The sequence below is a fragment of the Phocoena phocoena genome, chromosome 1, assembly GCF_963924675.1.
Source record: "Phocoena phocoena chromosome 1, mPhoPho1.1, whole genome shotgun sequence".
In the NCBI taxonomy this organism is placed as follows: domain Eukaryota; kingdom Metazoa; phylum Chordata; class Mammalia; order Artiodactyla; family Phocoenidae; genus Phocoena; species Phocoena phocoena.
The window spans coordinates 99652912-99675093 of record NC_089219.1 but is presented as its reverse complement, the minus strand read 5'-3'; the positions used below and the strand labels follow the sequence as shown (position 1 = coordinate 99675093).

Genomic DNA, 22182 nt, shown 5'->3' with positions numbered 1-22182 from the left:
CTGGGTATAGAAAGGTAATTGATGTTTGTATTTTAATCATATACCCTGTAAGCTTGCTAAACTCTTGTTGTTTCCAATAGTTTATTGGTAGATTTTTTTTCAAAAATTTTTGATAGACAAATCTTCTGCAAATACTGATAGTTCGGTTTCTTCATTTCCTTACACCTTTTCCCCCCTGTCTTCCTGCTGGCTCGGACCTCCAGTATAATGTTGAAGAAAAGTGGTGATGGTAGGCATTCTTGTTTTGTAGTTCTGTTTTGGTTGTGTTGTTGTTTTCTGTGAGAAATAATACATTTTAGCTAGTTTGTAAACATGCCCTTAAGTCAGCAGTTTGATCAGACTTGCTCATAAATCTCATCGTTCATGTGTTTGCTCTAGATGACCATCTAAAAATTTAAAACAAGCAAACTTGCTACATATATGTGGATAATATCCTAGATACATGAAGAATCCTATAAACACTTATAATCAGGGTATTTGCAGCCTCTTCTGCCTTAAAATAATTAGATTATTGTCTTGCATACTTTAGTTAAAACCCATCTAGTATGTCCCAGATATATAGAAAACGTACAATCAATACTATATGTATTCCATTACGCAGACCTGTGACTCTGAAATAAAGATAGAAAGTAATACTCCTTACCACTGTCTTCTGTTTCATCTGTTTACTTTCTGGGGTGGCATCCTGTCATGTTGGTAATGTCATATGCAGGTGTGGATGTGAGGCTAGGCTTCTCCTCTGTATGACTAAGCTGTTTGTTCTCTCCTAGGTCCTATCAGCAGTATCCTGGTGAATAAATATGGCAGTCGTCCAGTTATGATTGTTGGCGGCTGCTTGTCCGGCTGTGGCTTGATTGCGGCTTCTTTCTGTACCACTGTGCAGGAACTTTACTTGTGTGTCGGAGTCATTGCAGGTGAGTTGCTACTGATGTATTTTCAAGCATTAATTTTTGTGTGGACTATTTATAGCATTAATTTGCCAATTCTTTTGAAAAATGAAAGTTCTTTGTTAGAAAAATTACTAGGTCACTATTTTTTAGAGCTGTTGATACGTTAATTTAAAAAAAGCAAGTCTTTAAAGAAAGTTCTGGCACTTAATCGGTGATTATTTTTATTGACTGAATAAATTGAAAGAGATTCTTTCCTTTCTTTCTTCCCTTCCTCCCTCTCTTTCTTTCTTTCTTTTCTTTTCTTTCTTTTTTTGTCTTAAGAAAGAAGATAGTGGTGATAGGTAAAAAGTTGTTGAAAGGGAGGTCATTAGCTATTCCCACTCATTTCCCATTCTACCCAAGAAGGAATTGGCTCAAATTAGAGAAAGAGAGGATGTCAGATACAAAGCAGTTTCTGATAGAAAAGACAGATATATTTTCAAGGGATAAAGGGCATTCATGAGGAAACCCCCCTTTCTAATAGCTAAATTAAGAAAATAAAATTGCTGAATATAAATACAATCGACACCCATAGCTCTACAGTTCAGAGAAAACTACCATTAATATTTTGATGCCATATCAACTCATTTTTATATGCATACATAGAATTTTTAGAACAAAGAGGGATGACATTAGTGAAGTCAAACAGAGAAAGACAAATATCATATGATATCACTCATATGTGGAATCTAATTTTTTTAAATGATACAAATGAACTTATTTACTAAACAGAAACAGACTTATAGATATCGAAAACAAACTTATGGTTACCAAAGGAGAAAAGTGGGGGTGGTATAAATCAGGAGCTTGGGATGAACATACACACACTACTATATGTAAGATAGATAACCAACGAGCACCTACTTATAGCACAGGGAACTCTATGCTCAATATTCTGTGATAACCTATAAGAGAAAAGAATCTAAAGGAGAATGAATGTATGTATATGTATAACTGAATCACTTTGCTCTATACCTGAAACTAACCCAGCACTGTAAATCAACTATACTCCAATACAGTTAAAAAATTTTTTAAAGAGATGAGATTATGTATGTATAATGTTTGTAACCAATTTTTTCACTTAATGATACATCATGTATTATACATAGTTTCTCCATCTCAGTAAATATACTTTAGCAGCGATTATTTTTTCATGGGATAAATGGATATACCATAATTTATTTCACCATTCTCTAATTGCAGGACATTTAGATTGTTTATATTTTCACTCTTAATAAACAGTATTTGCATGATAGTGCTTCTGTATGCATCTTTGTGAAAATGATAATTTCCTTTGGATAAATTTTTAGAAGAGCAATTACTGGGAAAAAAGCATTTTGATATCATTGGCCAAATACTCTTTTGGAAAGGTTATAATAATTTACAGTCCCACCTGCAGGACCTGAGATAATGCCAGTAATGGGTATTATCTTTTTGGATCTATACTTTTACTACATTAATTAAAATTTTAAACATTTAGCTATTTTAACTCATTGGATTATTTGAATAACATAAGGAAGAAATAAAACTTTATTTGTTCCCATGTGATTATTCAGCCTGTTCATTATTTCATTTATTAATTCACTCAACAAATACTTATTGAGTCCCTAACTATATGCCAGCACTGGTCCAAGCTCTGTGGGGAAAGCTAACATGACAGGCAAGATTCCCGCTGTTTAGTGGAGGGAAGCAGACAATAAGCAGACCAACAAATAAATGAATAAATAAGAAAAATATTGGGTAGTAATAACTGCTTTGCAAAGACTTAAAACAGAATTTTGATAGAGAAGAATTGAATGGTCCCTAAAGGGAGGGCTTCTCAGAGGTGGTGATTTTAAGTTGAGATCTGAATGAAAGCTAGGAGAAGGCTTTGAGAAAATCTAGAAGAACAGTTACACTTAGCACAAGTAAGAATAGACTCAGATGAGGGCAGGGAGGTAGGTTAGGGCCAAATCATGGGACCTCTTAATCCAGAGTGAAAAGTTATGGACGGGCAGTCATTAGAGAGATCGAAATGTGCAAGCATCCTAACCTGGTTTACCTAGTAGGGAAGCAAGATTGGGAGACCATTTAACAGGTTATTGGGATAGTTACTGTCCCAGCCCCATTAGCTGAAAAATCCATTGTTTCCCTATTAATTTAAATGTATCCTTTGGTTCTGTTTCTGGACTTTCTGCCCACTTTTAGTAATCAGTTTTTCTAATTTTGAATAAGTGCCACACTACTCTAATTACCGTAGCTGTACAATATATTTATATATCTGTTAGAGTAGGCCCACCAATTATTTATCCTTTTCCAATAGTTCTAATGCATTTGTTTTTCGGGTGTATTTTAGAGTCATTTTACCTCATTTGAAAAATAAAACACATTGAAATTTTCATAGAAATTTCATTAAATTAATAGATTTACTAAGGTAGTGTTAGCATCTTGACAATGTTTTGTTTTACTATTCAAAAACATTTTCTCTCTCTCCCTCCCCCTCCCTCTCTCTTGCTTCCCTTCCTTCTGCCCCTTCTCCTATCTTGCTTTCTGAATTTATAAGATTCATCTTCTCTCCTTTTTGCTTTCAATTCCTCTGGAAAGCTATTCCTCTGGAAAGCTAAAATTATGAAATAAGACAAAGGATCTTACATTTACTGTTCTTTTTGTTGCTAAAGGATAAAGAATTATTTTTTAAAATATACATTTTTTAGGGACTCTCTGGTGGTCCAGGGTTAAGACTCTGTACTTCCACTGCAAGGGGCCTGGGTTCGATCCCTGGTCGGGGAACTAAGATCCTGCATACCACATGGTGCGGCCAAAAAAAAAAAAAAAATATATATATATATATATATATACACACACACATATATAAATATATATACATTTTTAAATTTTATAAATCTAGTATTTGCTGCATAATGAGACTTTATGTCTGTATTTATTTGATAACAGTCCACTTAATGACCTACTAGTTATAACAGCCTCTCATGATTTTGACCTCTTTCCATTTCATTTCTTTGCCTAGTTAATTAATTCCAAATATGTTTCTGACATTTATTGGAGTATATGATTCTTTCTTCCCCTCTCGCCAGGTCTTGGGCTTGCCTTCAACTTGAATCCATCTCTGACCATGATTGGCAGGTATTTCTACAAGAGGCGACCATTAGCAAATGGACTGGCCATGGCAGGCAGCCCTGTGTTCCTCTCCGCCCTGGCCCCCCTCAACCAGGCTCTTTTTGCTGTCTTTGGCTGGAGAGGAAGCTTCCTAATTCTTGGAGGCATCCTACTAAACTGCTGTGTGGCTGGAGCCCTGATGAGACCAATAGGGCCCAAGCCAACAACTGCAGGGAAAGAGAAGTCTAAAGAATCCCTTCAGGAAGCTGGAAAATGTGATGCAAACAAGGGGGCAGGTGATGCAAATACAGAAGTTAATGGCAGAAACCCCCCAAAGGAGAAACAATCCGTTTTCCAAACAGTTAACAAACTTCTGGACTTATCCCTATTCAAGCACAGAGGCTTTATACTGTACCTCTCTGGGAATGTGATAATGTCTTTTGCGCTGGCTACACCTTTAGTCTTTCTTAGTAATTATGCCAAGAGTCAACATCACACTAGTGAGAAGTCTGCCTTCCTTCTTTCCATTCTGGCTTTTGTTGACATGGTAGCCAGACCTTCTATGGGATTTGTAGCCAACACAAAGTGGATAAGACCTCGAATTCAGTATTTTTTAGCTGCTTCTATTATTGCAAATGGAGTGTGTCATATGCTAGTACCCTTATCCTCTAGCTATATAGGGTTCTGTCTTTATGCGGGATTCCTTGGATTTGCTTTTGGGTGGTTTGGCGCCGTATTGTTTGAAACGCTGATGGACCTGGTTGGATCCCAGAGGTTCTCCAGTGCCGTGGGATTGGTGACCATTGTGGAATGCTGTCCTATTCTCCTGGGGCCACCGATTTTAGGTATAGTATGTCTCCCTATTTCTATGGTTCTAATAACATAAAACAGACGATTAGGAAGGTGACAGAAAGCAGGAATCAGTGAGCTGCTTGACAGTCGATCTTCGCTTCTGTACCCTCAGTGCTGGCACAATGCTTGGTACAGCGTAATTGCTCAAATAATAGAACTGAATTAAAGTGAATCATCAAGCTGAAAGAGGAATAAAAAACTATTACACACTTAAGTATGTATAATAATTTTTCCTGATAAAAAAACTAACCTGTTTATTGTAGAAAAATGTATAACCACCTTTAAAATACTGTTGGTGATTTCTTTTTAATTGTGGAGTTTATCTCAGCAGTAATATTTAAAATAATAACAATAGGTACCAGGTGAGGGCTCACAGTATACCAGGGACTATCCTAGTCGTTTTCTATATTCTGTCATATATTACAAGTGTGTGATGTCGGACTATTATTGTTCCCACTTTATAAATAAAGAAATAGAGGCTTCTAAAAGTGAAATAACTTGTGCAAGATCACACAGCTAGTAAGTGACAATAAAACCTGATGTATTATTCTCTTAAGAATGCTAAATGGTGAATGGATAAAGAAGATGTGGCACATATATACAATGGACTATTACTCAGCCATAAAAAGAAATGAAATTGAGTTATTTGTAGTGAGGTGGATGGACCTAGAGTCTGTCATACAGAGTGAAGTAAGTCAGAAAAAGAAAAACAAATACTGTATGCTAATGCATATTTATGGAATCTAAAAAAAAAAATGGTTCTGAAGAACCTAAGGGCAGAACAGGAATAAAGACACAGATGTAGAGAATGGACTTGAGGACACAGGGAGGGGTAAGGGTAAGCTGGGACGAAGTGAGAGAGTAGCACTGACATATATACACTATCAAATGTAAGATAGCTAGTGGGAAGCAGCCGCATAGCACAGGGACTTTGCGACCACCTAGAGGGGTGCTTTGCGACCACCTAGAGGGGTGGGATAGGGACTGTGGGAGGGAGATGCAAGAGGGAGGGGATATGGGGCTATACGTATGCATATGGCTGATTCACTTTGTTATACAGCAGAAACTAACACACCATTGTAAAGCAACTATACTCCAATAAAGATGTTAAAAAAAAAAGAATGCTAAATGGTTTACATTTTAAAAGTATTATTAATATAAAATACAACAATAATTTGGACTTCTGGATGTGACTCATGGTTTTGAGATTATGCACTATAAAGTAAGGAAGGATACATAACTGAAGATCCACTACTGACCTGTCCACCCTCTCTCCTCCCTATATATACCCAAGGAGACTCCAAATCCTGTCCGTTTTTGCTTCCTAAATCTCTTTCTAATCTGCCCGTTTGCTCTCCATCACAACTACCACTCTTATCCAAATCTCCTATCAGTAGCCTTCTAACTTTACCCATATCCACCCTAGCTGTTCTTCGTCTCTTAGAACACTCCAGTTGCTTCCCACGTTCTCAGGGTGAAGATCAAATTCCCTGCTGTGGCCTACTAGGTCCTGCGTGGCCTGGCCCACCTGTGTCTCCAGCCTCATTTCCCACCACTCAGTTTGCTCTCTCTGCTTTTCCTCTCACACCCTGTGCTTCCTCCTACCACCTGCCTTTGCACTCGCTGTTCTCTGCCCTGAGCCTTTTCCCATCTCCCTTCTCCTTGATAACTCCTATCCTCCTGTAAGTCTTGGCTAAGTTTACACTTTAAGAAAAGCCTTCCTGGGCTTCCCTGGTGGCGCAGTGGTTAAGAATCCGCCTTCCAATGCAGGGGACACAGGTTCGGGCCCTGGTCCGTGAAGATCCCACGTGCCATGGAGAAACTAAGCCCGTGCTCCACAACTACTGATCCTGTGCTCTAGAGCCCACGAGCCACAACTACTGAGCCCGCGTGCCACAACTAATGAAGCCCACACGCCTAGAGCTCGTGCTCCGCAACAAGAGAAGCCACTGCAATGAGAAGCCCAAGCACTACAGCCAAGAGTAGCCCCCGCTCGCCGCAACTAGAGAAAGTCCGCGCACAGCAACAAAGACCCAACGCAGCCAAAAATAAAAATTTTTTTTTAATTAAAAAAAAAGAAAAGCCTTTCTGACCCTACTTGCTGGTCTTAAAACCCCTATTTTCTGCCTTCAGACCTTCCTTGTAGCACTTGTCACAGTCTGTATAGTTATTGGATTAACATTTCTCTGCTCCACTGAGCTGTGGATGTTACCTCCTTTGCTCACCCTTAACTCAGGGCCTAGCAGACCCAGGGCCGTGTGTATATTTAGAGAATCAATAAGTATTGCTGAGCGAGTGATGCCCTGCATTGGAAAACCATATAGAGTCATATTTGAATTGGTTATTATGTCCTTTATATGGGTAGTATTTTCCAAAGTTTATTTCTTTTATTTATTTATTTGGCCGTGTTGGGTCTTAGTTGCGGCACACGGGATCTTCATTGTGGCGCTTGGGCATCCTGGTTGTGGGGCATGGGCTCCAGAGCACGTGGGCTCAGTGGTTGCAGCACACGGGCCGTCTAGTGGCGGCTCGCGGGCTCTAGAGCGTGCAGGCTCAGTAGTTGTGGCGCGCAGACTTAGTCGCCCTGCAGCATGTGGGATCTTAGTTCCCTCACCAGGGATCGAACCCATATCTCCTGCATTGGAAGGTGGATTCTTAACCACTGGACCACCAGGGAAGTCCCTCCAAAGTTTATTTCTTAATACTAGTTTGAGATACTAATAAATTTTACTATTACAAAGATTTCATGGCCAAAAAAAGATTGGAAACACCAAAGTAAATAAGTTTCTTTACCTCATAAATAAGTAAATAAGTTTCTTTGCCTCATAAAGCCTTTAATAGAAAAGACTATGTGTCATTTCCAAATTTACTTGACTTTGCAAACACTAGGGAGTAACCCTGTAGCACAGAAGTTATGGTGCAGGCCTCAGAGTCAGACTTGCTGGGTTGAAAGCCAACCTGTTTCATTTACAAGCTTTGTGACCTTGGATGAGCTACTTAAGGCTTCTGTACTTCCGGTTTTTCTGTTATACAGTGGGGATGATGATAGAACCTTCCTGTTGTGAGGATTAAGCACTTAGAATGGTGGAAAGGTGTTGCCGTTAGTTAATGTTAGCAGAGGATGAGTGTTCACGGGAACGCCCTTTGGGAAATGCTGATGTCAGAGAAAGTGCATTGGCCTGGGAGACTGGAATTAGCTCTATGGCCTTGGGCAAGACTACTAAACCTCTTTTTTTTTGGTATGCGCGCCTCTCACTGTTGTGGCCTCTCCCGTTGCAGAGCACAGGCTCCGGATGCGCAGGCTCAGCGGCCATTGCTCACGGGCCCAGCCGCTCCGCGGCATGGGGGATCTTCCCGGACCGGGGCACGAACCCGTGTCCCCTGCATCGGCAGGCGGACTCTCAACCACTGCGCCACCAGGGAAGCCCCTAAACCTCTTTTGAGCAACAAATTTTTCCATTGAACATTGAGAGGATTGACTCTAGGTGGTCTCTAGGACTTTCCCAATTCAGATTTGCCAAGATTTAATTATTTTCAAGTTGCTAAAGATAACAGAATACACAGGGCCATCCAAAATCAGTTGACATCATAAACAAAAGATCAAATAATTTTGAGCAGTTTCTATTTAGACTGATTTGTCATTTACAAGCTCTTTGAGTGGATCCTTAAGCTTTATTTGGGAAAGGGTATAATTGTTTACCCACATAACTTTTTTTTTTTTTGGACATCCTTAGGTCGTCTCAGTGACATATACGGAGACTACAAATATACATACTGGACATGCGGCATAATCCTTATTGTCTCAGGCATCTATCTCTGCATTGGCATGGGCATCCATTATCAACTTGAGGCAAAAGAACAGAAGGCAGAGGCGAAGCAGAATAAGGAAAGTAAAGAGATGGAACCAAAAGAAGTTATTAAAGCTGCAGAATCTCCAGAACTGAAAGGCACAGAAGCAGGACCGAAAGAGGAGAAACTTTCAGGCTGAAGTCAGAGATAAACAGAAGCTTTGGAGCAAAGATACTTGAAAAATTCTACTGAATCATGTTCTACTCTTGGTGCTAACAGTGGATAGTGGACATTTGTGTGGAAGTCATACCAGGTGTTCCTTGATAGAACTTTTATTTCCTTCCTTTACAACAGTCATAATAAATATGTCACGTCCTTTAGGGGCAGGGGATTTGCAAAAGGTGACAGAAGGAAAAAGCTTCTATTTGAAGTCATATTTATTAAGGTATACCTTAAATACTGTACAAATCCCTTTTATAAGAGTAAAGTTTAATGAATTTTGACACAGGTATTTTGTCAAATAACTACCACACTAATATAGAATATTTCAAACAGCCAAAATAATTCCCTTCTGCTCCTTTGCAGTTAATCCCCTCCCCTTAACTATAGCCCCTGGCAGCCACTGCTCTGATTTCTGTCCCCTATAGTTTTGTCTTTTCCAGAATGGAACAAATGGAATCACATAGTATGTAACTATTGGCACAATAGTGTATATATATATGGTCTTTATCCTCAGTTCCTGGTATACAGCTCCTAGAAGCCTTGGAATCTCTGCAGTGATAAGAGTATCTTTTGCATGCTAATTAGGTGACTGGTGGCTGGAGACCCCTTTCTTAACTTCAGGATAGGGGCTAGTCTCCAAAAAGGCCAAAGCATGATTGGAGGGTTGGAACTTTCAGCCCCATCCTCTGACCTCTGAGAAGGGGAGAGGGGCTGGAAGTTGGGTTCAATTATTAATGTCCAGTGATATAATCAATCATGCCTATGTAATAAAACCCCCTAAACTACAGAGAGCTTCCTGGCTGGTGAATACTTTGAGGTACTGGGAGAGTAATGTGCCCAGAGAGGGCATGGAAGCTCCCTACCTCCCCTCCCCACCATATTTTACCCTATGCATCTCTTCCATCTGGCTGTTCTGAATTGTATCCTTTATAATAAATCAGTGAACGTAAGCAAAGTGTTTCTTGAGTTCTGTGATCCATTCTAGTAAATTATCAAACTTGATGAAGGAGTCATGGGAACTCCCAATTTACAGCTGATTGGTCACAAGTACAGGTGGCAACCCGGGACTTGAGACTGGAATCTGAAGTGAGGGCAGTCTTGTGAGACTAAGCCTTTAAATCTGTGGAATCTGACACTAACTCGGAGTACTTTATGTCAGAATTGAATTGAACTGTAGGACACCCAGTCGGTGTCTGGAGAGTTGGCGCAATGGTTGTTGGTATGGAAATAACCCACACATTTGGTGTCAGAAGCGTTGTGAGTAAAAGCAGTTGGGAGTAGCCTTTTGTGTCTGGCTTCTTTCACAATAGCATAATGTTTTATGGTTCATCCATGTGGTTGTATTTTTCAGTAGTTCATTGCTTTTTATTGCCGAGCAGTATTTCTTTGTATAGATGTACCATAATTTGTATATCCATCCACCAGTTGGACATTTGAGCTTTGTTCTAAGTCAAGATGCTATAAACGTTCACATAGAGATCTGTGCAGACATATGCTTTCATTTCTCTGGGGTAAATGCCTAGGATTGGAGTTGCTGGGTCATAGGGCAAGTGCATGTTTAACTTTGTAAGAAACTATCAAACTTTTTTCTCTGTAGCTATACCATTTGGTAATCCCACTAGCGATGTATGAAAATTCTAGCTGTTCTACATCCTTGTCAGCACTAGGCATTGCCGATCTTTTAAACTTTCCCGTTCTAGTTGGTATGTAGTGTGTGACATTTCCCTGAACATTAAAGATGTTGACCATTTTTCCATGTGCTGTCCTCCATATATTCTTAGAGAAGGTGTTTTTTGTTTGTTTTTTTTTTGGGCTGTGTTGCGTGGCATGTGGGATCTCAGTTCCCTGACCAGGGACTGAACCTGTGTCCCGTGCAGTAGAAGTGTGGAGTCCTAACCACTGGACTGCCAGGGAATTCCTGAGAAGGTTTATTTTTTAATCCCGACATTTAAGTCTTAAAAATATTTAGGTGCCTTGAGGTTTTGTCCTTCAAACTCTTTAGGTGACTTTTCCTGGCATATCTGACAGTGAAATGAACAATATATTTGAACACCCTTAAATGTGTGGCAGTGTATTTAAATAGATGGTTATGAAGTCTAATAGCATGGAACGATCCTTCTGTTATAAGCATGATACAATGTTACGTTAAAAAAGCAGAACACAAACTATATAAGTATATATAATATACTCTCAGGGAAAAAAAAGAGGAAAGAGATAAACACAAAATTCCAACCATACTTGTGTTGGAATGGTGACTTTTTCCCTATATTCATTTTCCTTAACGTGAATGTGATTGTTATATTTTCACTAATAACAGAGGAAAAATGAATAGATTTGAAATAGAAGAGTTCTGACAAGAGGCACTTATCTCCTAAGAAAATAAAGCTAATGATTATTATAAACCATTATCTATTTGTTTATCTTTAAGAGTTGCATTCTGGTGAAAGGGAGGCGAGTGTGACATGGAAGTTGAGAGCACAGAGCATGAATAGCCTCAAGGCATGATTTTGCTTGTCCTGGATAAAGCTGTGGAGGGTAGAGTCCACAGGCTGCCTGTGTCAACCATCATTGCTTCCCTCCTGGAGACAGTGCTCTTGGGGACAGCATTCCTGTGGTTCCCCTTCCAGTCATCATTCAGCTGCAAATGCATGTCTAACTCAGGAAGCCAGAGCATTCTGCACTTACCCACATCACAGCGTTATGCTTTTGAACATTATCTTACTGAGAGCAGCATCAGAAAAAAGTACAGTGAGGGACTTCCCTGGTGGTCCAGTGGGTAAGACTCTGTGCTCCCAATGCAGGGGGCCCGGGTTCGATCCCTGGTTGGGGAACTAGATCCCGCATGCATGCCACAACTGAGTCCGCACACCACAGTGAAGATCCCGCATGCCGCAAATAAGACCCGGCACAGCCTAAATAAATTTTTTTTTTTTTTTTTTTAAAGAAAAGGGTACAATGATGTCACAAAAAGACAGGGTGATGTGGACCAAAGGAGGAAGTCTACCTTTCCATACATCCACTCAACAGATATTATTGACATTTACCCTAAGTGTCAGTTCTAAGCAGGGTTCTAGGCATTGAAGATTCATTCTGTGCTCCACAGATCTCACTTTCTGGTAGGGGAAGGCAGACAGTTAACAGTAAGTTGTAAGGAAAACAGCAGTTTCAGAATAGAGCAATTGTTAAAAGATCAGCCCTCATGAAAGAATGCTCAACGTCATTAATCATTAGAGAACTGCACATCAAAACTACGATGAGATATCATCTCACACCAGTCAGAATGGCCATCACCAAAAAATCTAGAAACAGGGCTTCCCTGGTGGTGCAGTGGTTGAGAGTCCGCCTGCTGATGCAGGGGACGCGGGTTCGTGCCCCGGTCCGGGAAGATCCCACATGCCGCGGAGCAGCTGGGCCCGTGAGCCATGGCCGCTGAGCCTGTGTGTCCAGAGCCTGTGCTCTGCAACAGGAGAGGCCACAACAGTGAGAAGCCCGCCTACAGCAAAAAAATAATAATAATCTAGAAACAATAAATGCTGGAGAGGGTGTGGAGAAAAGGGAACACTCTTGCACTGCTGGTGGGAATGTGAATTGGTACAGCCACTATGGAGAACAGTATGGAGATTCCTTAAAAAACTACAAATAGAACTACCATACGACCCAGCAATCCCACTACTGGGCATATACCCTGAGAAAACCATAATTCAAAAAGAGTCATGTACCAAAATGTTCATTGCAGCTCTATTTACAATAGCCCGGAGATGGAAACAACCTAAGTGCCCACCATCGGATGAATGGATAAAGAAGATGTGGCACATGTATACAATGGAATATTACTCAGCCATAAAAAGAAATGAAATTGAGCTATTTGTAATGAGGTGGATAGACCTAGAGTCTGTCATACAGAGTGAAGTAAGTCAGAAAGAGAAAGACAAATACCGTATGCTAACACATATATATGGAATTTAAGGAAAAAAATGTCATGAAGAACCTAGGGGTAAGACAGGAATAAAGACACAGACCTACTAGAGAATGGACTTGAGGATATGGGGAGGGGGAAGGGTAAGCTGTGACAAAGCGAGAGAGAGGCATGGACATATATACACTACCAAACGTAAGGTAGATAGCTAGTGGGAAGCAGCCGCATAGCACAGGGAGATCAGCTCGGTTTTTTGTGACCGCCTGAAGGGGTGGGATAGGGAGGGTGGGAGGGAGGGAGACGCAAGAGGGAAGAGATATGGGAACATATGTATATGTATAACTGATTCACTTTGTTATAAAGCAGAAACTAACACACCATTGTAAAGCAATTATACTCTAATAAAGAAGTAAAAAAAAAGATACAAGGAAATAAAAATTTTAAATAAAAATTACTCAAACCCCCCCCCCAAAAATAAAAATAGAACTCAGGCCTACCGGACCTACTGAATCACAATCTCCCCAGTGTACTTGTGTACCCATGAATAGTTGAAAGGTACATTTCTACCTCGACATGTCTTTTCTGTCTGAGAAATACACACATTTTATCCAATTTGACATAAATAAAACACTCAAAACTGCAAAAAAAAAATCAGCCTTAATGTATTCATTCATCTAAGTAGTGTTTTTTTTGCGTATCATCTATGTGCCTGACTATTTGCTGGATAGAGGGGATAACAGTGAACAAAATCCAGTTCCTGGAACCCACAGCTTCTAGTCTAGTGGGGAAGACTGCACAGTAAGTGCTGTGATGGGACAGCACATGAAAGGGTACCTAACTCTACCTTGGGAGGGCCTAGAAAGCCTAAAGGTATATCCACTCTGAGTCTCATAACAGAAGCATAATATAATTGTTGTGAGGATTAAAGTGCCCAGCATATGGTTTTAGTCATTTTAATAATGAAATTGGAATCTACTCACACCGAGCGGTGCAGTGAGGGAAGCGTCAGTATGTTTCATCATTAACCAGAACAACAATGAAAAAGAACTGCTGATAACACTTACATAGTTCATGGTTTACGTAGCCCTTCTACGTGCAGTTGATCATTCAATCCACACAAAACCCCAGGGAGGTAGCTATAGTTAAAAACAATGCATGTGATACCCTGGATTGGGTCCTGGAACCACGAAAGGACACTAATGGAAAAACTGATCTGTAGTTAATAGGACTGTGCAGTGTTAACTTCTTAGTTATGACCAATGTTCCACGATTATGAAAGAAATTAACATCAGAGGAAGCAAAATATGTATAACTAAATCACTTTGCTGTGTACCTGAAACTAACACAACGTTGTGAATCAACTATACTCCAATATAAAATAAAACATTTTTTTTTTTTTTTTTTTTTTTTTTTTTTTTTTTTTTTTGTGGTACGCGGGCCTCTCACTGCTGTGGCCTCTCCCGTTGCGGAGCAGAGGCTCCGGACGCGCAGGCTCGGCGGCCATGGTTCACAGGCCCAGCCGCTCCACGGCATGTGGGATCCTCCCGGACCGGGGCACGAACCCGCGTCCCCTGCATCGGCAGGCGGACTCCCAACCACTGCGCCACCAGGGAAGCCCTAAAATAAAACATTTTAAAAAAAAATAAATTAAAAAAACATCAGAGGAAGCTAGGTGAAGAGCATATAGAAACTCTCTGCACCAACTTTTCTGTAAATTTAAAATTTCAATGAAAAGTGAAAAAAACCAAAAAATTCACAACACAACCCCTCCATCCTATCAGGTCATCTACTGTCAGAAGAGCATGGCAGCTCAGCGGCTAGAGCTGAAGGTGGGGCTGGATGGAAACTCTGGAAACAAACACTAGAATGAAAGAGGCGAGTCCTGCATAATCCCGGAGGGTAAATAATGGCCGAAGCAATCACTCAGGTCCTGCACCAAAAAGAGCAAGATGATTCCTGGTCCCCAATGAATTCGCAATCTGATTTACAATCCTTTTCTTTGGCACTGGAATTCATAATGTGATTTCTTCACTTGTGGATTTCCTTTCCTACCATGCTTTACCATTTCAAGAATTAAAAGAGGGCTTCCCTGGTGGCTCAGTGTTGAGAGTCCGCCTGCCGATGCAGGGGACACGGGTTCGTGGCCCGGTCCGGGAAGATCCCACGTGCCGCGGAGCGGCTGGGCCCGTGAGCCATGGCCGCTGAGCCTGCGCGTCCGGAGCCTGTGCTCCGCAACGGGAGAGGCCACGACAGTGAGAGGCCCGCGTACCACAAAAAAAAAAAAAAGAAAGAAGGTATTAAAAGCCTGCATTGCTGAGCTCTTGCCCGCTGGGTTGCAGGAGGAGGTGGCCAGCAACCATTAAGAAGCCAGAAGGGGAAGTGGGCTGGGACTAAGTCCCTTGGTAGGCTGACAATCTATAAATGTGTAATCAAGAGATGTTCACCCTGGGGTGTTTTCCTCTTCTTGCTGTGCTTCATTCTCTGTATCCTCCCACCCCACTTAAAAAAAAAAAAAAAAAAAAAGGAAGAAAAGCACCTGACTGCTTTTCTGACTATAATTCTGAATACTTTGCAAATCTGAGGCCATAGAGACATTTTAAAAAATTTTATAAGTATTTCTTTATTCATCTTATATGTAATATCTGAAGGCCAACCACATGCCCAACACTGTATAGAGCCTTGGGAATATACAATAGTGACTAACATGGGGATGTTCCCTCAGAGAGCTTATAGTCTAGAGGGTGAGAAAGACATTAAACAGAGTACATAATCTGTAATTAGATTTAAGGAAAGACCAGGGTTAGACACTGCTGCTTCTTGCCACCTGATGACTATATTTGATGTTACTATGTCACTTTGCGAAACACCTGGATAAAGTCAGTAAATTCTAATACTTTTCAGTCTATCAAAACAGTTTTTACCTAAAGTAGCTTTCAAAAATCCTGATTGCCCATAAACAAAACAAAAAGACACTCTATGGACTGGGAGAAAATATTTGCAAACAATGCAACCAACAAGGCCTTAATTTCCAAAACATACAAACAGCTCATACAACTCAATAACAAAAAAACAAACAACCCAATCAAAAAATGGGCAGAAGGACTTCCCTGGTGGCGCAGTGGTTAAGAATCCGCCTGCCAATTCAGGGGACACAGGTTCAAGCCCTGGTCCGGGAAGATCCCACCTGCTGCAGAGCAACTAAGCCCGTGCACCACAACTACTGAGCCTGTGCTCTAGAGCCTGTAAGCCACAACTACTGAGCCACATGCCACAACTACTGAAGGCCATGCTCCTAGAGCCCGGGCTTCGCAACAAGAGAAGCCACTGCAATGAGAAGCCCAAACACCACAACGTAGAGTAGCCCCTGCTCATTGCAACCAGAGAAAGCCTGCGCGCAGCAACGAAAACCCAAGGCAGCCAAAAATAAATAATAAATTAATTTTTAAAAAATGGGCAGAAGACCTGAATAGACATTTCTTTTTCTTTTTCGGCTGCCTTGGGTCTTCATTGCTACGTGCGGGCTTTCTTTAGTTGCGGTGAGCGGGGGCTACTCTTCGTTGCGGTGCGCTGGCTTCTCATAGCAGTGGCTTTTCTTGTTGCGGAGCATGGGCTCTAGATACAGAGGCTTCAGTAATTGTGGCTCGCAGGCTTTAGAGCGCAGGCTGAGTAGTTGTGGTGCACGGGCTTAGTCGCTCCGCGGCATGTGGGATCTTCCCAGACCAGGGCTCGAACCCACGTCTCCTGCATTGGCAGGTAGATTCTTAACCACTGTGCCACCAGGGAAGCCCCTGAACACACCTTTCTCCAAAGAAAATATACAGATGGCCAATAGGCACATGAAAAAATGCTCAACATTTCTAATCATCAGGGAAATGCAAATAAAAACTACTATGAGGTATCACCTCACAGCTCTTGGAATGGCCGTCATCAAAAAGTCTACAAATAATGTGTTGGAGAAGGTATGGAGAAAAGGGAACACTCCTACACTGTTGGTGGGAGTGTAAATTGGTGCAGCCACTATGGAAAATAGTATGGAGGTTCTTTAAAAAACTAAAAATAGAGCTGCCACATGATCCAGCAATCCCACTCCTGGGTATATATCTGGAAAAGATGAAAACTCTAATTCAAAAAGATACATGCACCCCAATGTTCTTAGCAGCAGTATTTACAATAGCCAAGACATGGAAGCAACCTAGGTGTCCATCAACAGATGAATGGATAAAGAAAATGTGGCATATATATATATATATATATATATATATATAATAAAAAGGAATATTACTCAGCTGTAAAAAAAGAATGAAATAATGCCATTTTCAGCAACGTGGATGGAGCTAGAGATTATCATACTAAGTGAAGTCACAGAGAGAAAAACAAATAATACATGATATCACTTATATGTGGAATCTAAAATAATGATACAAATGAACTTATTTACAAAACAGAAATAGACTCACAGACATAGAAAACATATTTATGGTTACCAAAGGGGAAGGGGGGAGGGATAAATTACGAGTATAAGATTAACAGACAGAGACTACTATATATAAAGTGGATAAAAACCAAGGATTTACTGTATAGCACAGGGAACTATATTCAATATCTTATAACATATAATGGAAAAGAATCAAAAAAAGAATATACCCAAATCATTTTACTGTATACTTGAAACTCACACAATATTGTAAATCAACTGTACTTCAATTAAAAAAAAGAAAAAGAGGGCTTCCCTGGTGGCACAGTGGTTGAGAGTCCACCTGCTGATGCAGGGGACACGGGTTTGTGCCCTGGTCCAGGAAGACCCCACGTGCCACTGAGCCTGTGCTCCACGACGGGAGAGGCCACAACAGTGAGAGGCCAGCGTACCGGGTGGGGGTGGGGGGGTGGGGGGGGTTGGGGGGTGGGGGGGATGGGGGGATGGGGGGATGGGGGGATGGGGAAGAAACAGAAAGAGATAAAAATTCCGATCACTTGGACACACCCAAGACCAGATAAGTCAGATTAGGGGGGAACCAAGCGTCAATGATTTTTTTTTTTAATTGATGTACTGTTAATTTACAACATATTAGTTTCAGGTGTACAACATAGTGATTCACAATTTTAAAAGGTTATACTACATTTATAGTTATTTAAAAATATTGGCTATATTCCCCGTGCTGTACAATAAATCCTTGTAGCTTATCTATTTTTTACATAGTGGTTTGTACCTATTAATCCCCTGAGGCTGTAGAGTCAACCACTGCCTCAGTCCTAGAACCAGCTAAATTCTAAGCATTATCCACTTTCTCAGATGCTGAGGATAAGCGCAAGCCAAGGAAGACTTGGACCTGCTGGGCTAGTTTTCTGAGCTGGAAGCTCTGGAGTGCTCTTAGCCTCCTCCCACATGGAAGGAATCCCTCCTGCTTACTTCTCATCACTTACCAACACCCAAAAGTTGCTGTGCTTCAGCGTCTCCCCTGTCCACCCCCTCCTCACCTGTTTTCCCTGCTACAGCCTTGGGTCAGGCCCTCACACACTCATCAGAATTCCTGAAATAGCCTCCAAAGGACCCCCACAGGCTGGGGTCTCACTCCTCACTTCCAATCCACCCTCAACACTGCTACTGTCAAAGTATAAGCATGACGAGGTTAAAACATGCCCGTCATACACGTATATAAGGAGCATGTCGCAAAGATTGGTTGAACTTCTTAACGAAGGAACTAGCAGAATAGTAAATCCAGTTCAAAGGAAAATTCAAGAAACAATATAGTCGATGAAAAAAGGAATGCCGGAATGATTGCAAGCTTAGAGATACAATAAAACTAACTAACCTTCGCTCTTTCACACATTTACATTCCTCAGCCACTGCCTTCATTCCCAGGTCTCTTTATCTGAGGCCTCTGAGGTCCTCTTCAGGCACTTCTGCCCAGACCTCCTTGCAGGCAGGGGAGGGGGGAGGGGAAAACCAGTGCTCAGTGCCCAGGTCTTTCCCCAGCTCACCCTTCCCCAACCCCAGAGTCCATCAAACTGCTGGAGTCTTTTGTTGGGTGCTCCCTCAATAGTGAGATGACCCCACATCTGTGCTGGTCCACCTGGGCCTCAGGAAAATGGAACAGGGAGAGCCACTGCTTCCTCAGTTTTAGCTTCTTGTTTACACCATCACAGCAAGTGGTTACAGGCTTACCTCTTCCATTTAGGGCTGGTTGCTTTAACTGGCTACTCTGACACCTGACAGCTCTGTTGCTCCTGTCTCAGCTGAGCTCCTACCAGGGTTATATATTTTTACTGGATGAGGGATCATTTGCATCTCTGCAAGGCAAAAACTATGAGTGAACACAGAGCATCCCAGAGCCTGGGCCCTAAACGATAGTAAATAGATAGCAAAGGTTTACTCTCCTGATACTACTCAGCCATAAAAAAGAGTGAAATGATGCTATTTGCAGCAACATGGTTGGACCTAGACATTGTCATACTAAGTGAAGTAAGTCAAAAAGAGAAAGACAAATACCATATGATATCACTTATATGTGGAATCTAAAATATGACACAAATGAACTTATCTACAAAACAGAAACAGATTCACAGACATAGAGACAGACTTGTGGTTGCCAAAGGGCAAGGGGCCTGGGGAAGGGATGGATTAGGAGTTTGGGATTAGGAGATGCAAACTACTATATACAGAATGGACAAACAACAAGGTCCTACTGTACAGCACAGGGAACTATATTCATTATCCTGTGATAAACCATAATGGAAAAGAGTATGAGAAAGATGTATGTGTAACTGAATCACTTTGCTGTACAGCAGAAATTAACACAGTGTTGTAAATCAACTATACTTCCTTAAAAAAAAGTTTTTTTAAAAAAGGTTTATTCTCCTGGATTCTAGAACCTAGAGAATTAAATAATCTGTAGGTAGGTGCATTAGGCAAGGATCCATCCAAGGAGGACTTTGAAAGGACACATAATCATCCTTTGTCCTATTTCTAAGTTTTAGATGATTTTGTGTAACACTGCCAAATGAGGTACCGTTGCAACCTTGACACTTAACTGCTGGTTCAGCCTGTTGGCACTGCCCGGACAGTAGCCAAGCTCACAGCTGCTCCAGCTCCCTCCAAGTCCTGGGCCACCTACCTGTGCAGCTCCAGGCCAAATGGCACCAGCAGCTTCCACTGCAGGTCACCTGGCTTGTCAAGGCTGGAGGCAGTAAGGGAGAGACAAGGGTTCTAGTTTGTTCTTATGGGGCTTGTTGACCTTGTTCTCCCCAACCTCACCTCCAGTTTTTCTTCCCAAATCCTGTTCCTGCAGGTATACAGCAATTCCAGGCCCAGGCCAGATGCAGGGACCACAGGCTTCCACGGAATCCTTCACCGGTTCCCACAATTACGTAGGGTGTAATTCTTATCATAAATTGCTTATTTCATATCATTCTTAGTGATTCTGTTCTCTGCACAATCCTGACTGATACACTCCCCAAATTTTCTCAGTGGCCCTTTTTGGGTTCTGATGTCTCTTCATGGCTAGAGTGCAATAGTTATTAAGAGAATAAACCTTGATGTTAAATTCCAGCTCAGACCCTCCCCAGCTCTGACTCCCCAGGCACAGCATTTAACTTCTCTAAGCCTCAGTTTCTACATCTGTAAAATGGGAATAACAGCAGAACTCCATTAGAAGGTTGCTATGAGGATTAAACAAGGCAATGGCAGTAAAATCCTTCCTGACCTAGTGTAAACACTCAATATTCACTATGATCATTACCTCTATCATAAATAACACTTATCACTGTGACTTGCTTTTCTGAACCACCATCATCACACACATCAGAGTGTGAACTTCTTGAGACAGTGAGCAAAGAGACATCCCTTTTGATTGGAGGGCTGAGGAAGCTTCCATGTCAGATGGGCCCTGAATAGTTGGATGGGTGTGGATAGATAGGGGAAGGATGGCATCTCTCTTAGAAAGGAAAAACCAGAGATAGGTGTGTAGAGACCAGCAGTAGAACCAACGAGGCTTTGAAATTGTACAAATTATCTTAATTGAGCAATTATGTGTTAATAGACTATGCATCAGGCCCTGGGCTGGGCTAGGAAGATAGAACGTTGAATAAGAAGCTTTCTGTCTGGACTTCCCTGGTGGCACAGTGGTTAAGAATTTGCCTGCCAATGCAGAGGACATGGGTTCGATCCCTGGTCCTGGAAGATCCCACATGCCGCGGAGCAACTAAGCTTGTGTGCTACAACTACTGAGTCTGAGCGCTACAGCCTACCATCTACAGCTACTGAGCCCGCACCTGTGTGCCACAACTACTGAAGCCCGTGCACCCAGAGCCCATGCTCTGCAACCAGAGAAGCCACCACAATGAGAAGCCCGCGCACTGCAACAAAGAGTAGCCCCCGCTCGCCGCAACTGGAAAAAGCCCCCGTGCAGCAATGAAGATCCAATACGGCCTAAATAAATAAATATTTTTTTTAAAAAAGGAAGAAGACTCCTGCCTACTTAAAAAAAAAAAAAAGAAGCTTTCTGTCTGTTGGGGGCAATAAAAGGATATCAGTACTTATAACACAATGTGATGAGAACCCCCAAAATCCAGCAGCTGAACTCCAAGGACGCAAAAGTAAATCAAGGGCAGAGTGTTTCCCAAGCCCAGGTCTGATGCGGGCAGAGGGCAGAGGACATCCCTGTGGGCCTATGGGCTGCCTTGGAGAAATGAATGAAGAGACATCTGTGCTCTACACCCACTCCACCCCCCAACCTTCTCCCTCCCTCTCTCCCTTCTGGGTGAACGTGGGTTAGTATTGAGTGGGAAGTGAATGTCCCTATTCCTTGAGCCCAGTTCTCTAGGCTTGATTACAGAAGAGGCAACCATAGGCTGGGGTAGTACATCTAAAATTATTGAGAGGAAAATGTATTATCTGCCTAAAGAAACTTGTCAAAAGAGAGCACAAGAGAGCACAGTAAAATGTGTTCCACCTGGAATGTAAGCTCCATGAGGCAGGGACTTTGAGTATCTGAAGATTCCATCTCTGGTATGCAGTCAAAGATGTGATCTGTGGTAGCATTCAAGTATGTACTGAAAGTATAAAATAATGAATAAATGAATGAGTGAATGAAGACTCAAGAGATGGATCCCCCCCGGGTGGAGACTGGCACAAAAGCTGCCCTGCTCAGTGCTCTTGGATGTAGCCAAAGACCTGTGTTCTTTTAAACACTTGAAGCATCAACCAACTCCTTTGGGTTTACTTTTCTCCCCACCCGCAGCACGTGCCTCACCTTCCCCACCCATAGTTCTATCAGCCAAAGGGAGCAAAACTGCTCAGCACGCAGGAAGGACATTCCAGTCCAGATGACAGATACCCTCCTGCAAGAGCTCCCCACTAGGCAACCTGGCGTGTGGCCTCAG

The 22182-nt window shown here is 41.7% G+C and overlaps 1 protein-coding gene across 1 annotated transcript; it reads left to right on the top strand.

Moving 5' to 3' along the window:
* The first annotated feature begins 207 nt into the window (after window positions 1-207).
* LOC136134404 (monocarboxylate transporter 1-like) lies at window positions 208-8865 on the top strand. Its single transcript, XM_065891956.1, has 4 exons — window positions 208-229; window positions 771-914; window positions 4004-4870; window positions 8612-8865. Exons 1-4 carry the CDS (start codon window positions 208-210, stop codon window positions 8863-8865), a joined length of 1287 nt encoding a protein of 428 aa, XP_065748028.1.
* The last annotated feature ends 13317 nt before the right edge of the window (window positions 8866-22182 follow it).

Excerpts from the sequence above, each read along its gene's own strand:
- LOC136134404 (XM_065891956.1), top strand. The coding sequence starts at position 208 with ATGTTGAAGAAAAGTGGTGATG. Across the intron at positions 230-770 it reads GTTGAAGAAAAGTGGTGATG|GTCCTATCAGCAGTATCCTG; the intron begins GTAGGCATTCTT and ends GTTCTCTCCTAG. Across the intron at positions 915-4,003 it reads GTGTGTCGGAGTCATTGCAG|GTCTTGGGCTTGCCTTCAAC; the intron begins GTGAGTTGCTAC and ends CCCTCTCGCCAG.